Raw genomic sequence first — 26,036 nt, forward strand, 5'->3', positions numbered from 1 at the left:
TGACACCAATATCATGTTGCTAATGCTCAACAGACACACAGACGCACGCCTCTGCCCTCAGGTTAAATACCCCTGAGGACAAACACAAATGGCTGACAACTCCTGACTGAAACAACTCCATTAGCCTCCTTACCAAGATAAGTTGCCTCAGAAGGCTTGCTTTGAGACTTGTCATTTCACTGCATCCAGCAACATAAAACTTGTGTCATAAACGTAGCCCAAATGTAGTTCTCCACCTTTTATGACCTTGATTAAAGTGGCCCAGCCCAGGCCCTTAAACCTTATAAATACTCTTTACCGTTCCCCTTCTTATTCTCCTCACAGTACTTAGTCTAATAAATATAGTTTTATTAAATGGATGAGGTTTTCTAAGTTGTGTTTTGGAGTGTTGACAGTTGAAAATAAATAAGCCTAGTGATGCTGGATAATTTAAGGGGGATTTAATAATTTAATCAGTAAATTAATAATCTTAGATTTCTGTTCCTGTTTTCTGACCACCATCTGGTTTACATATAATGAAATGCGTGTCCTGTCAACCTCTCAAACCTCAGTTCCAAGGCTGAGCTCCTTTCCTTCGCTCACCCATTTAGCTTTTCCACACGTTTCCCTCATGTCATAGGGTGGGAAACCTTTTGTGTGCCCTCAACTATTTATTTACTCAGAAATCTTGACATCTTTTTTGCATTTTCTTACTTTTCCAATACTAACCATTTTCTACATCCCACCAAGGTTAGATGAGAAATAGCAAACAAAAAGCAACAATTGGGTATATACCCATCAGTGATGGTGCTTGAAATACGTTACACACAGTGTAATAATACAGCTTTGCATGTTTTCACAGAAGAATATTCACCACGTGATGATAGTGGAAGAGTGTGTATATTATCTCATGTTTTATACTTTGTGCATAAATAGTGTAAAAGTCAAGGCGCAAGTTTACAGGGATAGTCCAGTATATGCAGATCAGTCAATATGATGCACCACATTAAGGGAAGACGAAAATCACATGAGCATCTCAGTAGACACAGAAAAAGCATTTGACGAAATTCAACATCCATTCATGATAAAATTCTTAGCATAGTGGGTATAGAGGGAACATACCTCAGCATAATAAAAGCTATTTATGACCAGCATAATACTCAGTGGTAAAGCTGAAAGCCTGTGTGCTAGAACCTGGTGCAAGACAAGGATGCTCACTCTGACCTCTTCTATTCAACATAGTGTTGAAAATCCTAACAGCAGTCAGACAAGAGAAAGAAAGAAAAAGGATCCAGATTGGAAGGGAAGAGGCAAAATTGTCATTATATGCATATGGCATATAAAAACCCTCAAGTCTCCACACAAAAACTACTCGAACTGATAAGTGAATTCAGCAAGGTAGCAGGATACAAGATTAATATAAGGAAAGTGGTTGCATTTCTTTACACTAATAATGAAATAACAGAAAAGGAATGTAGAAGAACAACACGTTTTAATATCGCATCCTCAGAAATAAAATACTTAAGAGATAAACCTGACCAAGAAGGTGAAAGACATATGCCGAGAACTATAAAAATGTTAATAAGGGGAATTGAAGATGATTCAAAGTTTGGAAAGATATCCCATGCTTTTGGCTTGGAAGAATTAATATTGTTAAAATGACCATACTACCCAAAGCAATCTACAGATTTAATGCAGTCCCTATCAAATTACCTTGGTTGCTTTTCACAGAACTAGAACAAATAATCCTAAAATTTGTGTGGAGCCATAAAAGACCCAGAATTGCAAAAGCAATCCTGAAGAAAAGAAGAAAGCAGGAGGCATAACCTGTCCAGACTTCAAATACTACAAAGCTACAGTAATCCAAATAGCTTGGTACTGGCATAAAAGCAGACATGTGGATCAATGAATCAGAGCAGGGAGCCCAGAAATAAGCCCACACACCTACAGTCAGTCAGTCTTTGACAAAATAAGCAAGGATCTACAATGGAGAAAAGGTGGTCTCTTGAGCAAGCGGTGCTGGGAAAGTTGGATGCGCATGTGTGCTCAGTCAGTAAGTTTAGCTGCATATAAATCAATAAAGTTAGACACAGCCTCACACCATACACAAAAATAAACTCAAAATGAGTTAAGGACTTAAACATCAGATATAACAACAAAAAACTCCTAAAAGAAAACATTGGCAAAACATTCTCTGACATAAATCATACCAGTGTCTTCTTAGGTCAGTCTCCCAAGCAATCGAAATAAGAACAAAAATAAATAAATGGGACCCCAGTCAGACTTCCAAGCTTTTACACAGCAAAGGAAACCATAAGCAAAGTGAAAAGACAACCTATAGAATAGGAGAAAATATTTGCAAATAATGTGACCAGTAAGGGATTAATTTCCAGTATACACAAACAGCTCCTACAGTTCAGCAACAACAAAATAAACCAGTTAAAAAGTGAGCAGAAGATCTGAATACACATCTCTCCAAAGAATACATGCAGATGGCCAATGCACATGAAAAGATGTTCAGCATCGCTAATTATTAGAGAAATGCAAATGAGAACTACAATAAGGTATCATCTCACAACTGTCAGAACGTCCATCATTGAAAATTACAAATATGCTGCAGAGAGTATGGATAAAAGGGAACCCTCTTGCACTGTTGGTAAAGACGCTATGGAGGAGAGTAAGTAAGTTCCTTAGAAAACTATAATTCAAAAAGATACATGCACTTCTATGTTCATAGCAACACTATTCACAACAGCCAAGACATGGAAGCAACCTAGATGCCCCTCAGCAGAGGAATGGATAAAGATGTGGTGCCTGTGTACAATGGAGCACTGCTAGCCATAAAATAATGAAATAATGCCATTTGCAGGAACACTGATGCAAACTAGAGATTATCATACTAAATGAAGTAATAAGACATACTGTATGATATCATTCAGATTTGGAATATAAAATGTAACACAAGTGAGGCTGTCTACAAAACAGAAACAGACTCATGGACATAGAGAACAGACTTTTGGTCACCGCGGGCTGGGGAAGTTTGGGAGGGTGAATTGAGAGGTTGGGAGTAGCAGGTGTTGTTGTTACATGCAGAATAATAGACAGCAAGATTCCACTGTGTTTGGTCATCGTTCAGTGGCTAAGTTGTGTCCGGCTCTTTGCAACTCCATTTACTGCAGCACACCAGGCTTCCCTGTCCTTCACTATCTCCTGGAGTTTGCTCAGATTCATGTTCATTGAGTCGGTGATGCCATCCAACCATCTCATCCTCTGTTGCCCTCTTCTCTTCCTGCCCTCAGTCTTTCCCAGCATCAGGGTCTTTTCCACTGAGTTGCTTCTGTATAGCACAGGGAACTCTGTTCAATATCTTACAATAAAGCAAAATGGAAAAGAAAATAAAAAGAATGTATATCTACATATAACTGAGTCACTTTACTGTACAGCAGAAATTATCAGTGTAAATCAGCTCTGTGTCATAAATATATACATATATATATGTATACACATTTATACATATACATTTATATGTATATATATGTACACACAGACAGCATATAAAAGTCAGGCTGTACCGCAGAGAACAAAATGTGGAATAAGGACAAGAAATAAGTGTTCATTGTAAGTAAAGAAAAAAAAAACATTAATAAGCCTTTTTAAGGATGAAAACAGTGAGAGTCTAGATAGTGGCATGCATCTTTCTGCCCAGTAACTATTGGTTGTAGAGAAGACCTTTTTCCTTCCAGTTTGTTGAAAAGTAACAGTGGAAAAGGGTAGTTTCTGAGACTTTGAAAAAATGTAATTCTCAAAATCTTGGTAGTATTTTTTTTCCTGGAATATGAAATGTTTCTACTTATACTTGGTTCCAGGAAATTTTATTTAGAAGTCAAGGTGACTAAGTAGTATTGCTCAAGTACTTACATTTATCACCAACAGTGGATTCAGGTGATTTTTTTTTTTCTACGTATACTTCATCTCTAAGCAAAAAAGAAAAAAAATGTGTTTTGCAGGAAAGACTTATTTCTGTTTAAAACCAATTTCATTAGAGGAGTTACTATACTAGTTTATACTTGGTGTTTGATGTATAGTTTTAAATAAAATGTACATTTTAAGGAAAGCTAGTTTTAACAGGCTGAAATGAAGCTGGTCAAGGAATTTCATTAGAATCTTAGCCTTATGGGCTGAGGTTAAGAATGGACACTGATGGTCTGTGATGACAGTATTTGTTAATGTCTGCTGTGATGCTGAGTGCCCAAGTGGGTGATCTGTAAACATAATTTGAAATGAAGATGGTACCAAACTCTTCCTTTGTGGATTTAAAAGACAGGTTTGAATATGGACTTCAGAATTAATACCTTATTAAGTAAAGCTAATTAAGTTTAGCTCTGTGGAGTTTTGTAACAAGAAGATCCAATTTGAGAGAATATAAGTTATTCTTTCCCTCTGACTCAAGTACATGGAGTAGTGGCCTTTAAAAATACTACATGGTCTTTTTGTCTTATACTCTGCACATTTGGAGGGAGGGGACGAGATAGTTTAGGACAGTTAGATTTAGTCTAAAGATGAGGATAAATGAGGTCACCTAGAATTATAGTAATTTTGATAGGCTTATTTAGAATGCTATCCTCTTTATTTAAGGAATACAAAATTAATAACAGCCTTTGCAATTTAAACACATTTGGAAGGTATTGACATATCAGTTTTCATAATACTGAGAATCACAGTCCTGTGTGTCTTGAAATTCTAAAATTTATAAATGTCTAAATTTCCAAGATTCTATTTGCTTTTGTTGTACAGTCGCTCAGTTGTGTCCAATTCTTTGTAGCCCCATGGACTGCAGCACACCAGGCTTCCCTGTCCTTCACTATCTCCTGGAGTTTGTTCAAACTCAAGTCCATTGAGTCAGTGATGCCATCCAACCATCTCATCCTCTTTTGACCCCTTCTCCTCCTGCCCTCCATCTTTCCCAGCATCAGGATCTTTTCCAGTGAATCACCTCTTTGCATCAAGTAGCATCAAGTATTGGAGCTTCAGCATCAGTGCTTCCGGTGAATATTCACGGTTGATTTCCTTTAGGATTGACTGGTTTGATCTCCATGCTGTCCAAGGGACTCTAAAGAGTCTTCTCCACACCACAGTTCAAAAGCATCATTTCTTCGGCACTCAGCCTTCTTTGTGTTCCAGCTCTCACATTTGTACATGACTACTGGAAAAAACATAGCTTTGACTAGACAGACCTTTGTCAGCAAAATGATGTCTCTGCTTTTTAATATGCTGTTCTAAATTTGCCATAGCTTTTCTTCCAAGGAGCAAGCATCCTTTAATTTCATGGCTGCAGTCACCATCCGCAGTGATGTTGGAGCCCAAGAAAATAAAGTCTGTCACTGCTGCCATTTTTCCCCCATCAATTTGCCATGAAGTGATAGAGCCAGATGCCATAATTGTAGTGGTTTTAAATGTTTGGTTTTAAGTCAGCTTTTTCACTTTTATCCTTCACCTTCATTAAGAGGCTCTTTATTACCTCTTCACTTTCTGCTATTAGGGTGGTGTTATCTGCATATCTGAGGTTATTGATATTTCTCCTTGTAATCTTGATCCCAGCTTGAGCTTCATCCAGCCCAGTGTTTTGCATGGTGTACTCTGCATAGAAGTTAAACAAGCAGGGGGCAATATATAGCCTTGATGTTCTCCTTTCTCAATTTTGAACCAGTGCATTGTTCCATATTCTACCTGTTGCTTCTTGGCCTGCATACAGATTTTTCAGGAGGCAGGTAATGTGGTCTGATAGTCCCATCTCTTTAAGAATTTTCCACTTTGTTGTGATCCACATAGTCAAAGGCTTTAGCATAGTTGTTGAAGGAAAAGTAAATGACTATTTAATTTTTCTCGTCTATTTTTCCTTGCTTTTTCAGTTAACTTTTTTAATTGGTATCTGTTATGTGGTAGGCACTATTCTAAATACTACTGATACAAAGCTAGTGATACTAGTGAACAAAGCTCAGATGTGCTGTGCCCATGGAGCTCATTTAGAAGGAGACAAATAAGTATATCAGGCACAGAGGAGAGTAAGTGGTGCCTGGAAGGAGGGATGGTTTGAAGTGTTGAGCAGGGTAGAAAGGAAATCCTTACTGAGAAGCTGACATCTGGGCAGAATGGCCTGAGGGAGGTGCGTTCAGATGCCTGGAAGGAAGGCAGATGCCTGCAGAGAAGCCTGCACGCCATGGTGGGGCAGCAGGTGCAGAGGTGTTGGGGGCAGGAGGCAGGAGGGGAGGGGGAAGGGCCAGTCATCAGAGAGAAGGACTTCAGCCTTTATGCTCAGACGGGAAGTCTGGAAGACTGAGCAGGTGACCTGTTGGGCCTTATATCCCCAGGGGGTCACTGTGACTGCTGTGTTGCATGTGGACCAGGGTGTGGGAACCTTTTTTCTGTAAAAGACCAGTTAATAAATACTTCAGGCTCTGTGGGGCCTGGAGTAGTGTCTACACTGCTCAGCTGTGCCCCTGAAGCACAGAGGTAGCCGTGGACAGCGTGTCATGTTTCAGCGTAACTTACAAAACACGTGATGGACCGAGTGAATCCTTCTTGGGTATAATGTACTAGCCCCTGAGATAGACTATAATAAAGCAAGGGCAAAGGCGAACTGAACTTTTGCAGGAATCCAAGGCAGAGCTCGTGGTGGTAGAACTGCAGGAAGTGGCCAGATTCTGGGTCGATTTTGAAGGTAGAGCCAGTGTGATTTGTCAATGCCCTTCCTTCAGTAGGAACCTTAACTGTTCCCCTATAACATTGTTCCACCAAGGATTGAAGGATTCTGCTTTTAACCCATCCTGCATGTTTCCAGTCTTTTTTCATGAGTTTTCTGAACTTGGTCATCTTTTCCATCATTGCTTTGCAACTGTTTGTTCTGGAAACGTCGCAGCCAGTTTCTGCCAACTCCTGCCATCTTCGTCAGTCAAATTCCTGGTCATCTTACAAGGTTTCTTTCCAATCTGACCCTCTTTTTTGAGTCTCCAAACATGTGTACAGTTTTTCTTTTTTTTTTTTTCACTTGAATTCCCATAGCAATTTTACTTGTTATGGTGTGACCTTTACTCTGTCTTAAATCTGTAGTCATTTATATATCTTATGTCTAGCCTACTCTTTTGTAGGAATGTCAGCTCCTCGAATTAAGAAAACATTAATATATATATGAAGTATATTTTTCTGTCTTGTTCAGCCAGCATTTGTAGAATTGAATCACTTTTTAGAATTTGTTCCTTTTTTCTTTATCTTGTTAAAAAAATGTTCCTGAAGTAACATAAGATTAACATCACCTAATATCTTGTCTCTTTTTGCTCACTTTATCTATTGAATGAAATCCATTGTATTAACTTGCTGCTCCGTACCTACTGACCCCTTTTCTTACTTGAAACGATTGCTTTCTAATTATGCTATTTAGCTCTAATGTTACAATTTCTGTTCATTGGACTTCTGATGCATTAGAAACCATATCTTCTTTCTGGATTTCCTTCCCAACGCTTAGTTTTCCAAGAGTTTAAAAAGAGAAAGAAAAGAAATGCTTTGTAGAAAATATATATCTGAAAAGTCCTTGGATATCAACATCCTCACATTTGATGATATGATGGGCAGTTTGTGCTATGTAAAAAATCATTTTTTTTTAAGAACTTTTAAAAGTATTGTACCATCTATGTTTCATTTCTGATTGGTGAGAAATCCAGTGCATCTATTTCTTCTTTTGAAGTTAACTTGATAGTTTCTCTTTTCTCCATTTTCCCTTTGGGGAGCTTTTGTCCATTAGTTCCTGGATGTCTTCAATTGATCATCTGTCTCCTCTCATATTTCATATTTTCTGCCTACCATTTTGCTCTAGATTCTTAGGTATGTACTCAGCTTTATCTTCAAACTATACCCTGAATTTTTTATTTCATATAACACATTTGTACTTTCCTTGGGGTACTTTATGTTTCTGATTTTTTTCCAAACATCTTTGTTTTATGATGTAATATCCTTGTCAGTATATGAAGATACTAAACATTTTTCTTAATGATTGCATTTAAGTAGAATTAGAGTTCTGTTCATCTTGGAGCAGTTCTATTTATCTCATTCTTTCCCTTCATGCTGATAGACTCCTATATATATCTGATGATTTATTCATATTTATGTTAATTTGTGTTTAAGTATCAGGAACTAGGAAGCCTCATCTCAGGGGACTCTGTGATTGGGGTTTCTTGATCCTTAAGTTGTATTTTTAAATAAATGAGAGGGAAACCAGCTGTTTTACTGGAGACCTTTTAAGTGTGGCCTTCCATCTTCCAGAATATCGCTGAGGTCTCCTATCACTGAGTGGCCTTCTCCCTTTCTGTTTGCTGTTAAAGGTTGCTCCTGGCTTTATTCATGTTCTGTAACTTTAATGAGGTCTTGGGAAACAGGACAGGAAGCAAATGACTGTTCTCGTAAACCTATTGTGTTCAACAAGTTAAAATAGTTCATGGTTAAGTGCTTTAAGCTTATAATATTTTACTTGACTAATAATAGCTTTGTGTCGATAGCCTCATTTGATTTAATTCTACCCATCAAAGGGGCAGAGCAGTATTGAAGTTAGAGTGGTGAGACAGAATTATTATTTAAGAATCTTGTCATACCCTGACCTCCAGCATCTGTATTTGACTCAGATAAGTAAAGAGAGAGTAAACTAAAGTATTAGCCAAATGGCAGTTTATTAATTTACCATAGGAAGTATTACATTAAAGCAGCTAGAGGCTCATGGTTAGTGACTTCTCACCAGAGAGAAGGAATCTGTATGGAAAGGTAATTTTACAGTCACACACTTTCTAGGTGGGCCTGGAGTCAGGAGAGGGCCTCAATGATGCTGGCTGGTATCATCCAGCTGAGAAAGCCAGATGTGGTGTGTCCAGTGTCAGGTGAGGCTGCCGTGTGTGTGTGCGCATGTGTGTGTGTGTGCACACGCGCGCACATGCACACGTGCACTCAGTCGTGTCCAACTCTCTGCGGCCCTGTGGACTGTAGCCCACCAGGCTCCTCTGTCCAGGGAATCTCCAGGCAAGAGTACTGGAGTGGGTTGCCATTTCCTTCTCCAGGGGATCTTCCCAAGCCAGGGATCAAACCCATGTCTCCTGCATCAGCAGACGAGTTCTTTACCACTGAGCCACTGGGGAAGCCATGTAGACCAGAAAATTAAGTGTTGATCACAGCATATTCCTCTTGGATTTTGCTTGAGATACAGAAAGTCTCTTCATTGTCGAAGCTCTTTTGCTAGGTGGCGTGTTGGTTGTGTTGATGAAAGTTCAGCAGGGACAGTGCGATGAAGTTAACGAGGTGTAACGTTGCTCAGTTTTCTGGAACCCACACTAAAGCAGCCCAGGTGATTTTGTGAGACTTCTCAGCTACTTTCTACAGATCCTTGCTTAAGGAACTAGCTCATAAAGCATCAACCTTTTTTTAAAATCACATTTAGAATTCTCTCTAAATTTAATTCTCAGAAGGTCAGTTTATCTTATCACAATCCTTCACAAGCAGATATTATATCAATGACACTTAGAAAGAAACTGACTTAGACGTTAAATGACTCAGTCCAGACTCTCACAGTAAATATAAACAGCGAACTCAAGAACCAAATCTCCATTTTCTGTCCCTAATATTTTCTACTGTACCTGTTAAATTGCTGTCATTTTATGAAAAAGTTAAGGTAATAGAAAGCAGTTGCTTCATATTTTACCATCTTGGACAATTAAGAGTGATAGAAAATCTCATTAATTTAGAGTTCACTAATACAGTTTGAGATTGTTCCTACATTTATATGCTAATGCTTACCTTTGGAACTATCCTTTATAACCTGTGTATGGCCAATTATATTTTATATGGTCAGGACAAATGAAATTAGGTACATTCTTTCTTAAAGGAGCAATGCATATTTTAGCACTTTTGAAATACATTAAACTTACTTAATTTGTGTTGAGCTTTGATTATACTGGTTCTTAACACAGTCACAGTGAGACTTTATTTTTCAGTGCAAAGCGTGTGGCCAAGTGCTAGGTTTGTTAGCCTGGTACAGTTTATATATTCATAGAATAAAACCTGTTCCTTTTAGAATTTCTGTGACTTTTGATGCTCACCAGCTTGCTCTTTCCCTTTTACTCAGTGCCTGCAGTGAGATTTAACAAAACATGATTTAACTATATGCCATTTGTTGAATTTCAAGATAAACCTACAATTTTGGTTTTTATGCAAATATTTAAATTAAAAATTTTCTTCTGCCCTCCCTTTTCTTACTGGATATATGTTGCTGGTTTCTCAAATCTTTCTCTGCTCTTATATATACTCGTATACGCTCTTTCTCTTTCATGTGCTATAAATCCATTTGACAGTGATGATTAACTGGGGCTTAAAGCTCAGATTCCCAGGGCTAGCCTTCCTTCTATCCCAATAGCATGTTTTCCCCCTTCTCAGAGCCATTTGATAAATGATTCCTAATCATGTCACAGTAAAGCCCGAGGTGCTTAGCCTGTTGACATTTAAGATTTGTATGTGTGTTATAAATATCCAATAGTAGCAAGACCTAAAGTTAGCATAATCACACGCAGCCATGAGAAAGGAAGCGTTGTTCTAAGGAATCCAGTCTTCTCCCAGTTCTTTTTTCACTAGTCAAAGAAATTGCTTTAAAATTCTCTGTGGCACATAAATTTCCCCAAATACCTTCCCTTTATTACGTACGTATCATAAGGATTCATTTTATAAATAAAGCACAAATAACAGACTTAATTCTAAGCTGATTTCAAGTGAAGGTGTAACATGATGGTGACTTAATATTGGCTTAAATCAGCACTAAATGTTGTTTTTCAAAATATATTTAAAGTAGAAGGTGCTGTTTATTATAGTTAATAACCAAAGTTATCTTAGTGGCAGTCAGCACACACTCTCAGTGACATAACCAGCAGTCTAAAAGGAAATAAGTGTATAAACTTAATAGGCACATTTGTAAAGGCTGTTGTGTGACAAACAGAGGCTGAATTGTGCTTCCTGTTGGTTGTTCATCTCATTTGATGAGTGAGAATAGGTGAGGGAAGGTGGAGAAGCAGGAGTCAAGTCTTGATTTTTTTTTTTTCAGATAGCTTCCGTGCCCTTTCTTGGCGCTTTTAATTTTGGTCTTTTTCATATGGCCACCTTGTCTGAAAAAAAAGCTTTTGTCTGAACCCCTGTTTTTAGTTGTTAATTGTTAACATGCCCTCTCTGGTTTAACTGGAAGTTTGTGTGTCCCTTTGAGGAATAACAGCCAGAATCTCTTGAACACCTGTGATTTTAGATTGCAGTTCCTAAATTGAGCAATTCACATTTACTTTGAAGGTTAAACCAAGTTCAAAATACTTATTCTAGTGTTTGAGATAACAGTAGAAAGACCTCTCTAGATCTCCTAGATACCTGTGATGCAGACGATCAGCTCGGAGAGGGCAGATAGGGAAGAGGAGAGAAGCCCCTCCATGTATTGCTCAGTGTGGAGTCGTAGCTTGAACGTAAAATATTTGCATGAGGATTATTAACCAGAATTCCTCTGTGGACATTTGCCCCTTTATGTGCATATAAATATACTGATAAATACATGTAAAGATAAGTATAAAAGCTGTTACATACTTTTCAACACAAAGCAGAATACAATGATCATACCTTTTTTTTCCCCCTCTTATTTTAGAATGCTTGTGTCGGATCTTTAAACAATGGAAGGGATAACATGTGAAATAATGTGATAGGAAAAATAAGATACACTCTTTGTGGAGGAGAAAGTAACAGTGGGTGTAGCCAACTTAAAGTGTCACTGAGTGGGTTATTAGAGCCTTGGGGAAAGCCATTTGATCTCACCTGCTTCTGCCAGCTCAGCCACCATCTTGTTCCTGTTCTGGCCCTGAAGCTTCCAGTTCACTTTAGTTCTGACCCCCCCAGATACCTTTAGGTGTGGAAATGAGTAACACAACTTTTATTTTCTAAGTTTAGAGCATCAGCAGTGTTGAGAGGGTTGAGTAACTTTTTTAAAAACGGGTTTGTGCTTGAACAGCAGAGTTTATGTAATACTTAACCCATGAAAGATACCGTTGATGTTTTTAAATTAATTGTGAACAGGCTTTTTTTTTTTTAAACAGCCTGTTCCTCTCTTCATTAAAAGTTGGTTATTTTTATTTAAAGTTATGTTACTGTTTAGCAAGTATCCTTTTACTGAATTATACAATTTAAATTACACCAAATCCATTTGTATCTGTTTTGACTGTAGAGACAGAAAAATAATGAACACGTGCAGAGTAGTAATAGCTAAGCAAGTATTTTCCTTAGTACTAAGGAGTACTAGTCACCTTCTAAAATTTTAAGATGAGTTTTTATTGGCACCATTTGAACTGCTCTTGAAAACTGTATTCTTTATCGTGGGCTTGGTTATATCTTAAAGAAGAAAATCAGTATGAACTGCCAGCCTGCAGACTAATCTGGCCTTTCGGATGAGCCCGTGAGGAAAGGTGGTGATGCACAGAGTGTCAGTGGCCGGACGTGCCCGTTCACGTGGCAGAGAAGTGGCCGAGTGAGCACTGACCCCGGATCTGTGAGACCAGGGTCTGCACCTCCTTTCCTGTGCTGGACATTTAAGTTATGCTTTCGTTTTCAACGTGGATTCAAGCATCTTGTTTTGACATCCTTGGAGTCTTCTCAGATTTTAGTCAAAAGAAGTTAGAAAGTGCATTATTTATCAGTATGATTTTTAAGCCAAATACCTCCCTTTTGGACAATTTAGTTTACTTCATCAGTCATCTTAAATATGAGTGCCAGGTACTCTGTGGCATACTCTGGAATATGCGGGCCAACCTAGTGGGAAAAGTGACAGATTTCCTAAGTTACCTTCTTGTGAAGCACGTTCTGTCACTTGGGGGCAGAGTGAGTGCCCGGCGGCGTTCCCGCCCAGGAGGCTGTGCTGCCGCCTGAGCTGCCCGGCCTGGTGTGAGGGCGTCACCGTGGGGGCCAGGAACTGCGGAGCTGAGGGGAGGGGAACGGTTCCACACTGCTGCTCGAGTCCTTCTTGGTTTTCCTTAGGAAGCTTCGACTATTCCTTCTAGACTTTTCTGTTGAAAAAGAGAATGAGGAATGTGCAGGGGGGCCCTCGGGGCTCAGTGGGCTGGCATTAGTTTGGCTGCCCTGCCCATGAAAAGAAGGTGCGTCCCTGCTACGCTGCGCGTCTTCCTGCAGGAAGCAGAGGCTGCCTGTCCAGCTGGGCCCTGAACCATTCAGAAGGACATGCTGAGCTTCATGGGAGGGGAGGAGACTGGAATAAAGTAGGACCAAATGCTGCCTTTCAGAAATCCATGCCGCAGTTTTAATAAACAAGTATTTCCTTAGATGTCATATATTAGATACCTAAAGGACTTTGTAAGCTGATGGAAACAGTGAATTTAGATAAAATAGTATGGAGTCTCACACAGATATCAAATAACCAGTCTGCTGCTTTCTCCTTAAGAGATACATTGCATGTGTGTGTGTGTGTGTGTGTGTGTGTGTGTGTTTGGAAGGAAAAAAATAAATGATTGTTTTTAGATTCAAGTTATAATACTGTCTAAAGTTCAGGGAGTAAGCAAGTCAGCCATCTTTTCAATAGTGTTCTTAAGCTCAAAAAGATCTCCTTTTAAAGGTATCATCACTTTACTGTTTTAATTATTCAGTTAACGTTTATCTGTGTATCGTGGCTGTGCTGGACCTTCCTTACAGCACATGGGCTTTGGTGGAGCCTGGGCTCTGAAGCCCACGGGCCTCCGTAGTGTGGCTTGCGGGTTTAGTTGCCCTGCGGCTTGTGGGATCTTAATTCCCCAACCAGAGATCAAACCCAGGTCTCCTGCACTAGCAGGCAGATTTTTAACCACTGGACCGCCAGGGAGGTTCCCCCCAAAATCTCTTAATTGGATTCTTAGAAAAGTGCAAACTAATACAAACCACATCTGCTTACTTTCTTCATTTCTTTTTTTCATTCTTCATCAGGAAAACTGTTTTGTTTTAGGACATATCTGGCATTCCAGGTTAAAATGCTTTTTCTAGTTTAGCTACATTGCACTAGCCAATACAATTTTTTTATACCTAACAGCAGGAATTACATTGGTGGTGCTCACTTTTAAAAATGTCATTATAGTAAAGTGATTGAAAGAGTGGGCTTTGGAGATAGACCTAGATTTCCATCCTGTCTCTAACGCTGGTTTAGTTTTGGTTAACAACCTTTTAGGTAAAGTGTTCATAGTCTGTTTGAAGAGAGAAACCGTTTCACCTGGGTCCCCGATTTGCTTTCCTAGATCAGTGTACTGTCACGCGGACCTACCTCTTCCTTCACAAGTTCTGGTTCTTCAGTGCCGCCTACTACTTTGGGAACTGGGCCTTTCTTGGGGTAAGTGCGGGCGTCCCAGGGATGCCATGACCACCACTGGCCCATTTGTGGCTGGGTTTGGGTTTTAAAGTCAGCACTTCCTGGGAGATTTCAAGTTTGAGAAACAGCACGCTGCCTGTTTACCCCTGCAGGTGTTCGTCATCGGGTTCATCGTGTCCTGCTGCAAAGGCAAGAAGTCGGTCATTGAAGGGGTGGACGAGGACGACTCAGACCTCAGTGACGACGAGCCCTCTGTCTACTCCGCGTGAGGGCCTCTGTCCTGCAGCGCTCACAGCGGGCTGCGTCTCATGTGCGTTTCAAAGTGTCAGACTAACATTAGGATGAACTGACTAGCTTTCATCAAAAATGGGAGCATGGCTATTAAAAACTATATTTTTTATGTTTTCTGAAGTAACATTATTGTATCATAGATTAACATTTAAAATTGCTATAATAATAACTATGTAAATATAAAACCACCAGCTTTGTGAGGGAATGTTCGTGGAGATTTTTTTTCATCTAGTGTATAATAGTGTTGAGTTGATTAAAAAAACCCTCCAGAATTAATATTCCCTTCAACACTTTTTAAAAACATAATAAATCACTTGTGCCTGTGCCTTTTGGTCTCTAGAGTACTGTGGAATTTTCAAGTGTCTGTATCTGATTGTCAAAAAATAATATTCACAGTATAGCTGATAACTAAATATTACTCCTTTATGCAGCTTGTTTTCTAGTTTCTAGTTTAAATTACTAGTGCCATTGAAATAGCTTTCACGAGCAAATTTCAGGCTACTTGCTGTCTCAGATATATTGTTCATATAGTAATCCATTAGATATATTGTCATCTCTCAATATTTAAGGCACATGCATTGTTGTAAATAACTAATCTCAAAATTTGTATTCCAGCATAAATGGGAGTATTGTCAAGAATAAGTAGTCCAGAAAAAATGAGTGAACTGATCAGTTTAAAACATATGACATCATATTTTGGCATTAAAGATAGTTTTTCATTCTAAAGATTTAGAATTTACAAAAGATATAGGGAAAGCTGTATAGTGTTGATAGGGCATTTTGAACACATTCTGGATAGTGAGAATTCATCACGAGTTATATTCTGGTTTACTAGTTTACTGACATAGGCAAATCAGAACTCATAAAAAGCACATAGTATGATTCTTGAAATAAAGTACCATTGAGTCTCTGAAAAAGACGTAGGAATTAGCACCGTCTCCCACTCAGTTCTTCTCTGCCTTAATTTTTGTGCCACCTTGCTCTGATGCTTTGTCTTTCTGGATAGACCTCACTCCCTTCCTTTGGTGACCCTTAAAGTGCTTCACCAAGATTCTATTCCCCTCTGTCCTTGTTTCACACTTTCTTTCTGGACGGTCTCATATACCCTTGGCTTCCATCTACAGCCATTGTTGCATTGGAGGGGTAGAGGGGCTGGGTGCTGAAATTAAGATTTCAGGGGACAGACCGGGAGAGGGCTGCTGTTGGCCGCACAGAGACAGCTTGAAGGGGATGGAGTGTGCTGTGGCTGCAACCAGGGGTGTACGTGAGGAAGCCCAGGTCTGCAGTAGAAGTGAGCACAGATGTGAAGTGGAGCGCAGCAGGAGGGGTGGGGCCGGCGGCAGCCTCTCTCTGAGGGCTCACAGCGGTTGTGACCTGGCCCCTGAGTCCCCGCTGTCTACACACGGGAGGGAAGGGGCGGCGGGGCCTCCGTAGCAGCCTGTTTCTCCACGCATCCCCGTCTGACCTGATGCCGCCTCTGCAGGCTCTGCCAGTGCGTGAGCACCAGCAGGCTGCCCACAGGCCAAGGTGGGACTGAAGTCAGAGCTGACCCCCCGGGGTCGTGTGGCTTAGGAAGTAAGGGGTGAATCTGAGCTCTCCCCCAACACAGCTGGGCAGTCCGTCACCAGTTTTGTAAACTCAGCGCCTACAGGACATCCAAGTGGACTGCAGGTGCCCCCGCAGCTGGGACAGGTCTGGCCCTAGAAGCTCGGGCACGTGCCCCTGAAAGCAGGCTGGGGTCTAGTCTGCCTCCTGGTTCCCTTGGTGGATCCACGTATATGACTGCTGCGGCCCTGGCACCTGCCTTCACTGGTTCTGCACTGGTGAACAAAGCACCTGAGGGATACAGATGACTGCCGGCATTCCCACGATTGAAGCAGGGCTGATGGCAGTGCCCAAGACAGAGTCCTTTGTGAGCCTGCAAAACGGGTTTCAGGTGATACCACAGAGCACGCTCCCCAGTGGATATTCCAGCGAAGGAATACTCAGGGGCTCCTGTCTCAGTGAGAGAGCCCCGAACCCACTTATTCACCCACAGCTCAGAAGTGGTCTGGGTATTCTACTGCAACGACTGGAGAGCAGACACCGCTGACGACAGGGCGCTGACAGCCACAGAGCACGGGGACAGCCCTGCTGCTCGCCGTCTAGTGCGGGCTCACCACCGCCACGCTAGGCATACCCTTGGTTAAGGGGGTAGCGGCCTGCATGCCGAGGAAAGACGTGGCGGGCATCCACACACAGCCAGCCCTCAAACCCCAAATACTGAAACTGTGCAGTCTCCACAGGCATGCACCCACGTAAATCAGCCCTTCAAGACCACCTTCTCAACTCATGAGTGAAGTGAAGTTGCTCAGTCGTGTCCAGCTCTTTGTGACCCCATGGACCGTAGCCTAGCAGGCTCCTCTGTCCATGGGATTTTCCAGGTAAGAGTACTGGAGTGGGTTGCCATTTCCTTCTCCAGGGGATCTTCCTGACCAGGAATCGAACCCAAGTCTCCGGCATTGTGGGCTGACGCTTTACTGTCTGAGCCACTGGGGACGCCTCTAAACTCATAGAGTCAGAGAAATATAAGTAAAATGAAGAAGCTGAGGAACCCCTCCCAATTAAAAGATCAAGAGAATTCCCCTGAAAGAACAAAGACACAGACTTCCTCAGTCTGTTCTAAAAGGAGATAATGAAAATAGCAGAGGAATTAAAGTTTACTGAGAGAATTCCCTGGTGGTTCAGTGGTTAGGACTCCATGCACTTTCAGTGCTGAGAGCCCAGGTTCAAATCAAGGAACTAAGATCATACACGCCAGAAAAGAAAAGCGAAGGAGGGAGGGAGGAAGCAGAGACTGTCTGAGCAGCTGGGCATCAAACCATTCAGGACATGCTGAACTTCAGGGGAAGGGAGGAGAGGAAGAAAGGTTATCAATAGAATTGCAGTGTTATATTCCAGCCTGGATGGGAGGGGAGCTTGAGGTAGAAGCGATACATGTATGGCTGACTCCCTTCACTGTTCACCTGAAATTATTACAACATTATTAGTCAGCTATACCCCAAAACAAAATAAAAAGCTTTTAAAAAAGATGCTGATTACTGTAAACAGGAACCAGAAACTGTAAGGAGGAGCTGAGAAAAATTACAAACTCATTTGCTGAGACAAAAGCTGAGCAAAAGACAGTGAATGAAAGCGAAAGTCGCTCGGTGTCCACCTTTTTGCAACCCAATGGACTGTACAGTTCATGGAATTCACCAGGCCAGAATACTGGAGTGGGTACCCTTTCCCTTCTCCAGGGGATCTTCCTGACCCAGGAATTGAGCCAGGGTCTCCTGCATTGCAGGCAGATTCTTTACCAGCTGAGCTAACAGAGAAGCCCTTAGAAGTAGATTGAATAATGCAGAAGAACAAATAAGTGATCTGGAATATAGAATAATGGAAATCACTCAATTAGAACAGCAGAAAGACAAATAAAAAAAATGAAAGCAATATAGGAGAGTTATCTGATAATATAAAGTGAACCATATACTCAGTAATCTAGAAGAAGAAAGAGAAAAGAGTTTGAAAGTGCATTTGAAGAAATTATGGCTGAAATTTTTGCAGACCTAAAGAAAGAAACATCCAAGTACAAGACACACAAAGGGTCCCAAACAAGATGACTCCAAACACTAAGACAGTCAAAATAATGAAAGTTTGAGGATTCTAAAAGGGCAGCAAAAGAAAAGCAAAAAGTTAATTACAAAGGAACCCCCATAAAGCTGTGAGCTGATTACAGAAATTTTGCAGGCCAAAAAAGAGTGGCATGATATATTCAGAGACCCTAAAGGGAAAAATATACAACTTAGGATACCCTACCCAGCAAGATTGTCATTTAGAATAGAAGAGACAAAGAATTTCTCAGACAAGCAAAAACTAAGAGAATATAGCAATACTAAACCAACCCTAAAAATTTTTTGAAAGGTCTTCTCTAAATAAAAAAGAAGAATCTATAGGAAAGAGAAAATCACAATTGGAAAGTTAATCACTTAAGCCAGTAAACAGACTTTTTAAAAAAAAGTATATTTTGTGAAAGTAATGATAACCACAATAAACAGCAAAAGGATAAACACAAAGATGTAAAAGAAGACATCTAAATCAAAACATGTTGGTGAGGAGAGTAAGAAAATTTTGATTTTTTTTTTTTTTAAAGAATGTGCTTGAGCCTCTATGACTAACAGTCATAACTATATAACTATAGGAAGGGGTTAACACACTTGAAAAACAGGGTAACTACAAATCAAAATCAAACAGTAGATTCACAAAAATAAAAAAACAAGAATAATACAAACAAGAATTATCAAATCACAATAGAAACAACAAAAAACAAGAAGAAGAAACACAAATCAAATGGAAAACAATGTTAAAATGGCAAAAAAAAAAAAGTTATGTATCAAAAATTACCTTAATGTCAATGGCCTGAATGTTACAATTGAAAGTCAGAGAGTGGCAGATTGGATAAAAAACCAAGAGCCTACAATGTGCTACCTACACGTGACCCACTTTAGGGCAAAGGACCCAAATAGATGGAAAGTATCAGAACAGAAAAAGATATTTCATGCCAATGGAAATAACAAGGAAGCAGGGTTGCAATATTCATATCAGATAAAATAGACTTTAAAACAAAGGCCATAAAGATTTAAAAAGGATACTATATGATGATTAACAGGATCAATAGAAGAAGAGGATGTTACACTTGTTAATATATATGCACCCATACAGGAGGACCCAACTACATAAATACTAAGAGACACACAGGGAGAAACTGACATGAATACAGTAATAATAGGAGACTTAACATTCCACTCACATCAACAGACAGATCTTCTGTACAGAAAATCAGTGAAGAAACAGATCCTGAAAAAAAAAAAAAAAAGAAACAGATCCTAAATGATCTAATAAAAAGGTAAACTTAATTGATAATTTCAGCTAACTACATCCCCAAGAAACAGTACACACATTCTTTTCAAATGTACATGGAACATTCTCTAACATTGACCACATCAGTTCAATTCAGTCGCTCAGTCATGCCCAACTTTTTGCAACCCCACGGACTGCAGAACGCCAGGCCTCCCTGTCCACCAACTCCCGGAGCTTGCTCAAACTCTTGTCCATTGAGTCAGTGATGCCATCCAACCATCTCATCCTCTGTTGTCTCCTCCTCCCACCTTCAATCTTTCCCAGCATCAGGGTCTTTTCCAGTGAGTCAGTTCTTTGCATCAGGTGGCCAAAGTATTAGAGTTTCAGCTTTAGCATCAGTCCTTCCAATGAATATTCAGGACTGATATCCTTTCAAATCAGTTGGTTGGATCTCCTTGCAGAGATCTGAAATCCTTCCCTCTTAAGATAGTGAAGGACAGGGGAGCCTGGCGTGCTGCAGTCCATGGGGTCACAAAAGGTTGGACATGACTCAGTGACTGAACAACAACATAGATTTTGTATGGTTTTGTTTTCACTGCCATTAGTTTCAAAATATTTTTAAATTTCCTCTTCAATTTCATCATGGACCAATGGTTTTTTAAAAATAAAATGTTGTTTAGTCCCCTTGTAATTGTTTTCTTCTTGTTTCTTTTTCTGTCTTGATTTCTAGTTTTGTGATGCTGTGATCAGAAAAGATGCTTGAAATAATTTCTATTGTCTTAAATTTGTTGAGACCTACCACCAAGTCCCTAAAGGCAGCACACATCCCGAGGGGGCAGAGAGCCTTCGGAGTCCAGAGCGCTTGCTGGAAAACCCTGTGCCTCACACAGAAGGGGCCTGGGTGTAGTCTGGGGCTTCCGGTGACCACCATCTACCTGCCCCTGAGGCTGCACCCCAGAGTGTCATCAGATAGAAACCAGGCCAGCCAGACCCTGCCATGGGTCACAGGGGCTGATGCAGGACATATCGCTGGCCTCAGCCATCAGGAGGCACTTAGGAATCGAAAGATGCATAGATCTCTCCAAGCAGCCACATGCCTTCTTAACAGACAACTCCCCAGGACTTAATCGGCATCTCACAATGCTAAGTCTGCTAAGTAGAAAGAAGAAAGTGTGTGGTTGTCATGGCAACACCAAATTGCCCAAGACTGTTGGTCTCTCAGGTGGAAAGGAAAGAGCAGAGCCCAGCCTCCATTTCCCTGATGGGGATGTTCTGGGCAACAGGGGCCAGACTGGATACAGCTGCTCAGCAAATGTAAGAGGATAGAAATTATTTCAAGCATCTTTTCTGATTACAACAGCATGAAACTAGAATTGAACACAGAAAAAGAAACAAGAAAAAAACAATTACAAGGGGACCAAACAACATGTTACTTTAAAAAAAAAACAAAAACAGTCGGTCAATGATGCAATCAAACAGGAAAGTTAAAAATACTTTGAAAACTAATGGCAGTGAAAACAAAACCATACAAAATCTATGTTGTTGGTATTCAGTCACTGAGTCATGTCCAACTCTTTGCAACCGCCATAGACTGCAGCACGCCGGGCTTCCCTGTCCTTCACTGTCTCAGAGCTTGCTCAAACTCATGTCCATTGAGTTGATGATGCCATCCAAACATCTCATCCTCTGTCACCTCCTTCTCCTCCTCCCCTCGATCTTTCCCAGCATCAGGGTCTTTTCCAACGAGTTGGCTCTTGACATCACATGGCCAAAGTATTACAGCTTCAGTTCAGCATCAGTCCTTCCAATGAATATTTAGGGTTGATATCCTTTAGGATTAACTAGTTTCATCTCCTTGCAGTCCAAGGGACTCTCAAGAGTCTCCAACACCACAGTTTAAAGGCATCAATTCTTCGGCGCTCAGCCTTCTTTATGGTCCAGCTCTCACATTAGTATATGACTACTGGAAAAACCTTGGCTTTGACTAGACACACCTTTGTTGGCAAAGTGATGTCTCTGCTTTTTAATACACTGTCTTGATTTTTCATAGCCTGTCTTCCAAGGAGCAAGTATCTTAATTTCATGGCTGCAGCCACTGTCAGCAGTGATTTTCAGAGCCCTAGAAAATAAAATCTGTCACATGGCTCAGACAGTGAAGAATTTGCCTGCAGTGCAGGAGACCTGGATTTTATCCCTGGGCTGGAAAGATCACTTGAAACAGGGAATGGCTACCCACTTCAGTATTCTTGCCCGGAGAATTCCATGGACAGAGGAACCTCACAGGCTGCCGTCATGGGGACGCAAAAGAGTTAGAACGACTAACACTTTTTCCATTTTTTCCCCTTTTATTTGCCATGAATTGATGGGACTGAATGCCATGATCTTCATTTTTTTAAATGTTGAGTTCTAAGCCAGCTTTTTCACTCTTTTCTTTCACCCTTATCAAACGGCTCTTTGGTTCATCTTCACTTTCTTCCATTAGAGTGGTATCATCTGCATATCTGAGGTGTTGATATTTCTCCTGCGAATCTTGAGTACAGATTGCAATTCATCCAACCTGGCATTTCACATGATGCAGGAGACCTGGGTTCTATCCCTGGGTCAGGAAGATCCCCTGGAGAAGGGAATGGCAATCCACTGTAGTATTCTTACCAGGAGAATCCCATGGACAGAGGAACCTAGCAGGCTATAGTCCATGGGGTTGCAAAGAGTTGGACATGATTGAGCAACTAACACTTTGACTTTCACTCATTCTGCATATAAGTTAAATAACAGAGTGACAGTATACAGCCCTGTCTTACTCCTTTCCCAATTTTGAACCAGTCAGGTTTTCCATGTAAGGTTCTAACTGATGCTTCCTTAGCAACATACAGATTTCTCAGGAAGCAGGTAAAGTATTCTGGTATTTCCATCTCCTTAAGAATTTTCCAGTTTGTTGTGATCCACACAGTCAAAGGCTTTAGTGTAGTCAGTGAAGCAGAAGTAGATGTATTCCTAGAATTCCTTTGCTTTCTCTATGATCCAATGGATATTATTTGACCTTTTCTAAATCTAGCTTGTATATCTGAAAGTTCTTGGTTCACATACTGTGGAAGCCTAGCTTGACAGATTTTGAGCATAGTCTTACTAGCATGCAAAATGAGCACAATCCTATGGTGGTTTGAACATTTTCTGGCGTTGCCCTTATTTGGGATTGGAATGAAAACTGACCTTTTCCAGTCCTGTGACCCCTGTTGAGTTTTCCAAATTTGCTGATATACTGAGTGCAGCACATTAATAGCATCATCTTTTAGGATTTTAAATAGCTCAGATAAATACTAGAGTACATCAATGAACCTGCTAAAGATATTGGATAGAAAATTAATGTACAAAAAAAAAAGAAAATTAATGTACAGAAATCTGTGGCATCTGTATAACTGCCAATGAAATGTCAGAGAAAATAAAGAAAGAAAATCCCATTTACCATTGCATGAAAAAGAAGAAAATAAATAGGAATAAACCTACTTAATGAGGCAAAAGACCTGTTTCTGAAAACTATAAGGTGCTGATGAAAGTAATTGAAGATGATTCAAGCAGATGGAATGATAAACTGTGTTCTTGAACTGCAAGAATCAATATTGTTAAAATGACTGCAATACCTAAGGCAATCTACAGATTTAATGCAATCCCTATCAAATTACCAATGGCATTTTTCACAGAACTAGAACAAAACAATTTATCATTTGTATGGAAGTGCAAAAGAACCCAAGTCACCAAAACAATCTTGAAAAAGAACAGAGCTGGATAAATGAAGCTTGCTGACTTCAAACTACAGTATAATGCTGCAGTCATCAAAATTCAGTATGGTACTAGCACCCAACAGACACATAGATAATGGAACAGGATAGGAACCCCAGAAACAAACCAACACATTTATGGTCAATTAATCTATGACAAAGAGGCAAGAATATATACTGGAGAAGAGACTGTCTTCAATAAGTCATGCTGGGAAAACCTGACAGCTACATGTCAAAGCATGAAATTACAGTGTTCTCTAACACTGTACAAAAATAAACACAATGTGCATTAAAGATGTTACATTTGTACGACAATACTGCAGAACACTGACATAAATCACAACAATTTTTTTTGATCTGTCTTCTATAGTAATGAAAATAAAAGCAAAAATAAAGAATAGGACCTAAACTTAAAAGCTTTTTGCACAGCACAGGAGACCATAAACAAAATGGAAAGAGAACCCACACAATAGGGGAGAATGTGTGCAAATGATGCTGCCCAAAGGGGTTACCTTTCAAAGTATAAAAATGACTCATATAACTTAATATCAAAAAGCAAACAAGCCAATTACAAAATGGGCAGAAGTTCTGAATAGACACTTCTCCAAAGAAAACGTATTGATGGCCAACAGGCATGTGAAAAGATGCTCAATATCACTTATTACTAGAGACATGCACATCAAAACTACAATGAAGTATCACCTCACCCTAGTCAGAATGGCCATCATCAAAAAATATAGAAATAATAAATGCCAGAGAGGATGTGAAGAAAAGGGAACTCTACCACACTGTTGGTGGGAATGTAAACTGGTGCAGCCACTATGGAGAACAGTATGGAAGTTACTTAGAAAACTAAAATTACAGTTATCGTATGGTCCAGCACTCCCACAGTTAGGCATATTCTGGTGAAAAGTCTCATTTGAAAAGATATGTGCACCTCACTGTTCATTTGCACTATGTGCAATAGCCAGGACATGGGAGCTAAGTAGCTGTCCGTCGACAGATGAGTGAATAAAGGAGATGTGGTACCTATATACAATAGAACATTAATCAGCCCCCCAAAAAGAAGGAAACCATGCCATTCCAGAAATATGGATGAATTTAGAGATTATCATACTAAGTAAGGTAACTCAGAGAAAGACAAATATCATATGATATCACTTCTATGTGGAATCTAAAGCAATGATACAAATGAATTTATTTACAAAATGGAAATAGACCAACACATATAGAAAACAAACTTAGGGTCATCAAAGGGGAAAGAGGTAGGAGGGATAAATTGGAAGTTTGGGATTAACAGACACACAGCGCTATGTATAAAATGGATAAACAACAAAGATCTACTGTATCACACAGGGAACTACTCAATGTCCTTTAATAACCTATAACGGAAAAGAATCTGCAAAAAAATGTATATATGTGTAATTACTTTGCAGTGCACCTGAAACTAACACAGCTTTTTAAATCAACTGTACTTCAATTTACAAAGATCGTTTTGCTAAAGGTAGTTTTAGTAAACTAAAAAAAGTTGGCTAATGACATAATAATAAAACTACAGAAGGGGCACTGGTAACTTAGGTGGAAGATAATTTTCTTCAAATGCTTATAGCATGCTGTTTCATATTTTTTTGTGACTAAACATAACTTTGAGTTTAAAGGTGATATGAACTTGTAAAAGAGTTCAGACAACTCACAGGTTATAACTGACCTAGAGAAATAATAATAAATAGAATATGCAGTGATCTCTGAATTTATTTGATCAAGTATCTGTCCTGTATCTTATCATGTAGAGCCCAATGGGAGAAATGGACAGAATTATGTCCAAGCTATGTTCCACTTCCATTTTCTGTGCCCTGTGTCTCTCTTTTGGTCAAAGAGAATTATAAATGTGACACCAGGATTGAAAATTGTGAGTACAGTTGCCCTCCGGTATCTGCAGGGATTGCTTCCCAGACACCTCCAATGGATACCAGAGTTGGTGGATTCTCCAGCCCCACATGTAAAATGGCAGTGTTTGCATATAACCTACTGCACATCCATCCGTATCCTTTAAGTCATTTTTGGATTACTTATAATACCTAATACAATGTAAATGCTATGTAAAAAGTTGCTAGCATACAGGAAATTCAAGTTTTGGTTTTTGGAACTTTCTGGAATGTTTTCTTTCTGAACATTTTTGACCCCTGGTTGGTTGAATCTGTGGGTGTGAGACCCTCCCATGTGAAAGGCCAACTCCACTAGTGATTTTTCTCTCTGTGTCACAGTTTTCTCATTTTTAAAATTGGGATAAGAATATTATTCCCTTCATGGGATTATTGCAGGCACACAATTAGCATAAAATGCTTAGTATAATGCCTGTTAGGTGATAAATTCTCAATATGTATTTGCTTTTACTGTTATGTCTAAGATGCTTTCTTGTATTAATAATGCTCTTTAATAATCAGGGCCCCAGAAATTTTATATTCAAGAAATATTCCTGCACTCTCACCTCTAGTTTAGGTACCCAATAGATTTAAAAACATTTAATTGTGTTATGAAAGCCCAGAGGGGGAGAAACCCTAGAGAGGAAATACCCTTGAGACTTAAGCTTTTGTCATGTGAATGATCGCTATTAATGCCTGTTTCTTTCTGTTTAGAGATCTTATTTTCTCAAATTGTATTTCAAAACTCCAAATAATGAAACCCAAGAATAAAGCATCCCAGTTACTTCAGAGATAGGA

General features: G+C 39.8%; 1 protein-coding gene across 1 annotated transcript in view; it reads left to right on the forward strand.

Annotated features, from left to right (window-relative positions):
- The window catches only part of LMBRD1 (LMBR1 domain containing 1), a 132,665-nt gene extending 117,678 nt beyond the window's left edge, over positions 1 to 14,987 (forward strand). Inside the window, exons 15-16 of the mRNA XM_020897090.2 lie at positions 14,301 to 14,392; positions 14,524 to 14,987. Of these exons, the coding sequence (XP_020752749.2) occupies positions 14,301 to 14,392; positions 14,524 to 14,640 (209 nt within the window). The 3' untranslated portion in view covers positions 14,641 to 14,987. The remainder of the gene's footprint in view (positions 1 to 14,300; positions 14,393 to 14,523) is intronic.
- The last annotated feature ends 11,049 nt before the right edge of the window (positions 14,988 to 26,036 follow it).

This window comes from Odocoileus virginianus, chromosome 19 (assembly GCF_023699985.2).
Source record: "Odocoileus virginianus isolate 20LAN1187 ecotype Illinois chromosome 19, Ovbor_1.2, whole genome shotgun sequence".
NCBI lineage: Eukaryota > Metazoa > Chordata > Mammalia > Artiodactyla > Cervidae > Odocoileus > Odocoileus virginianus.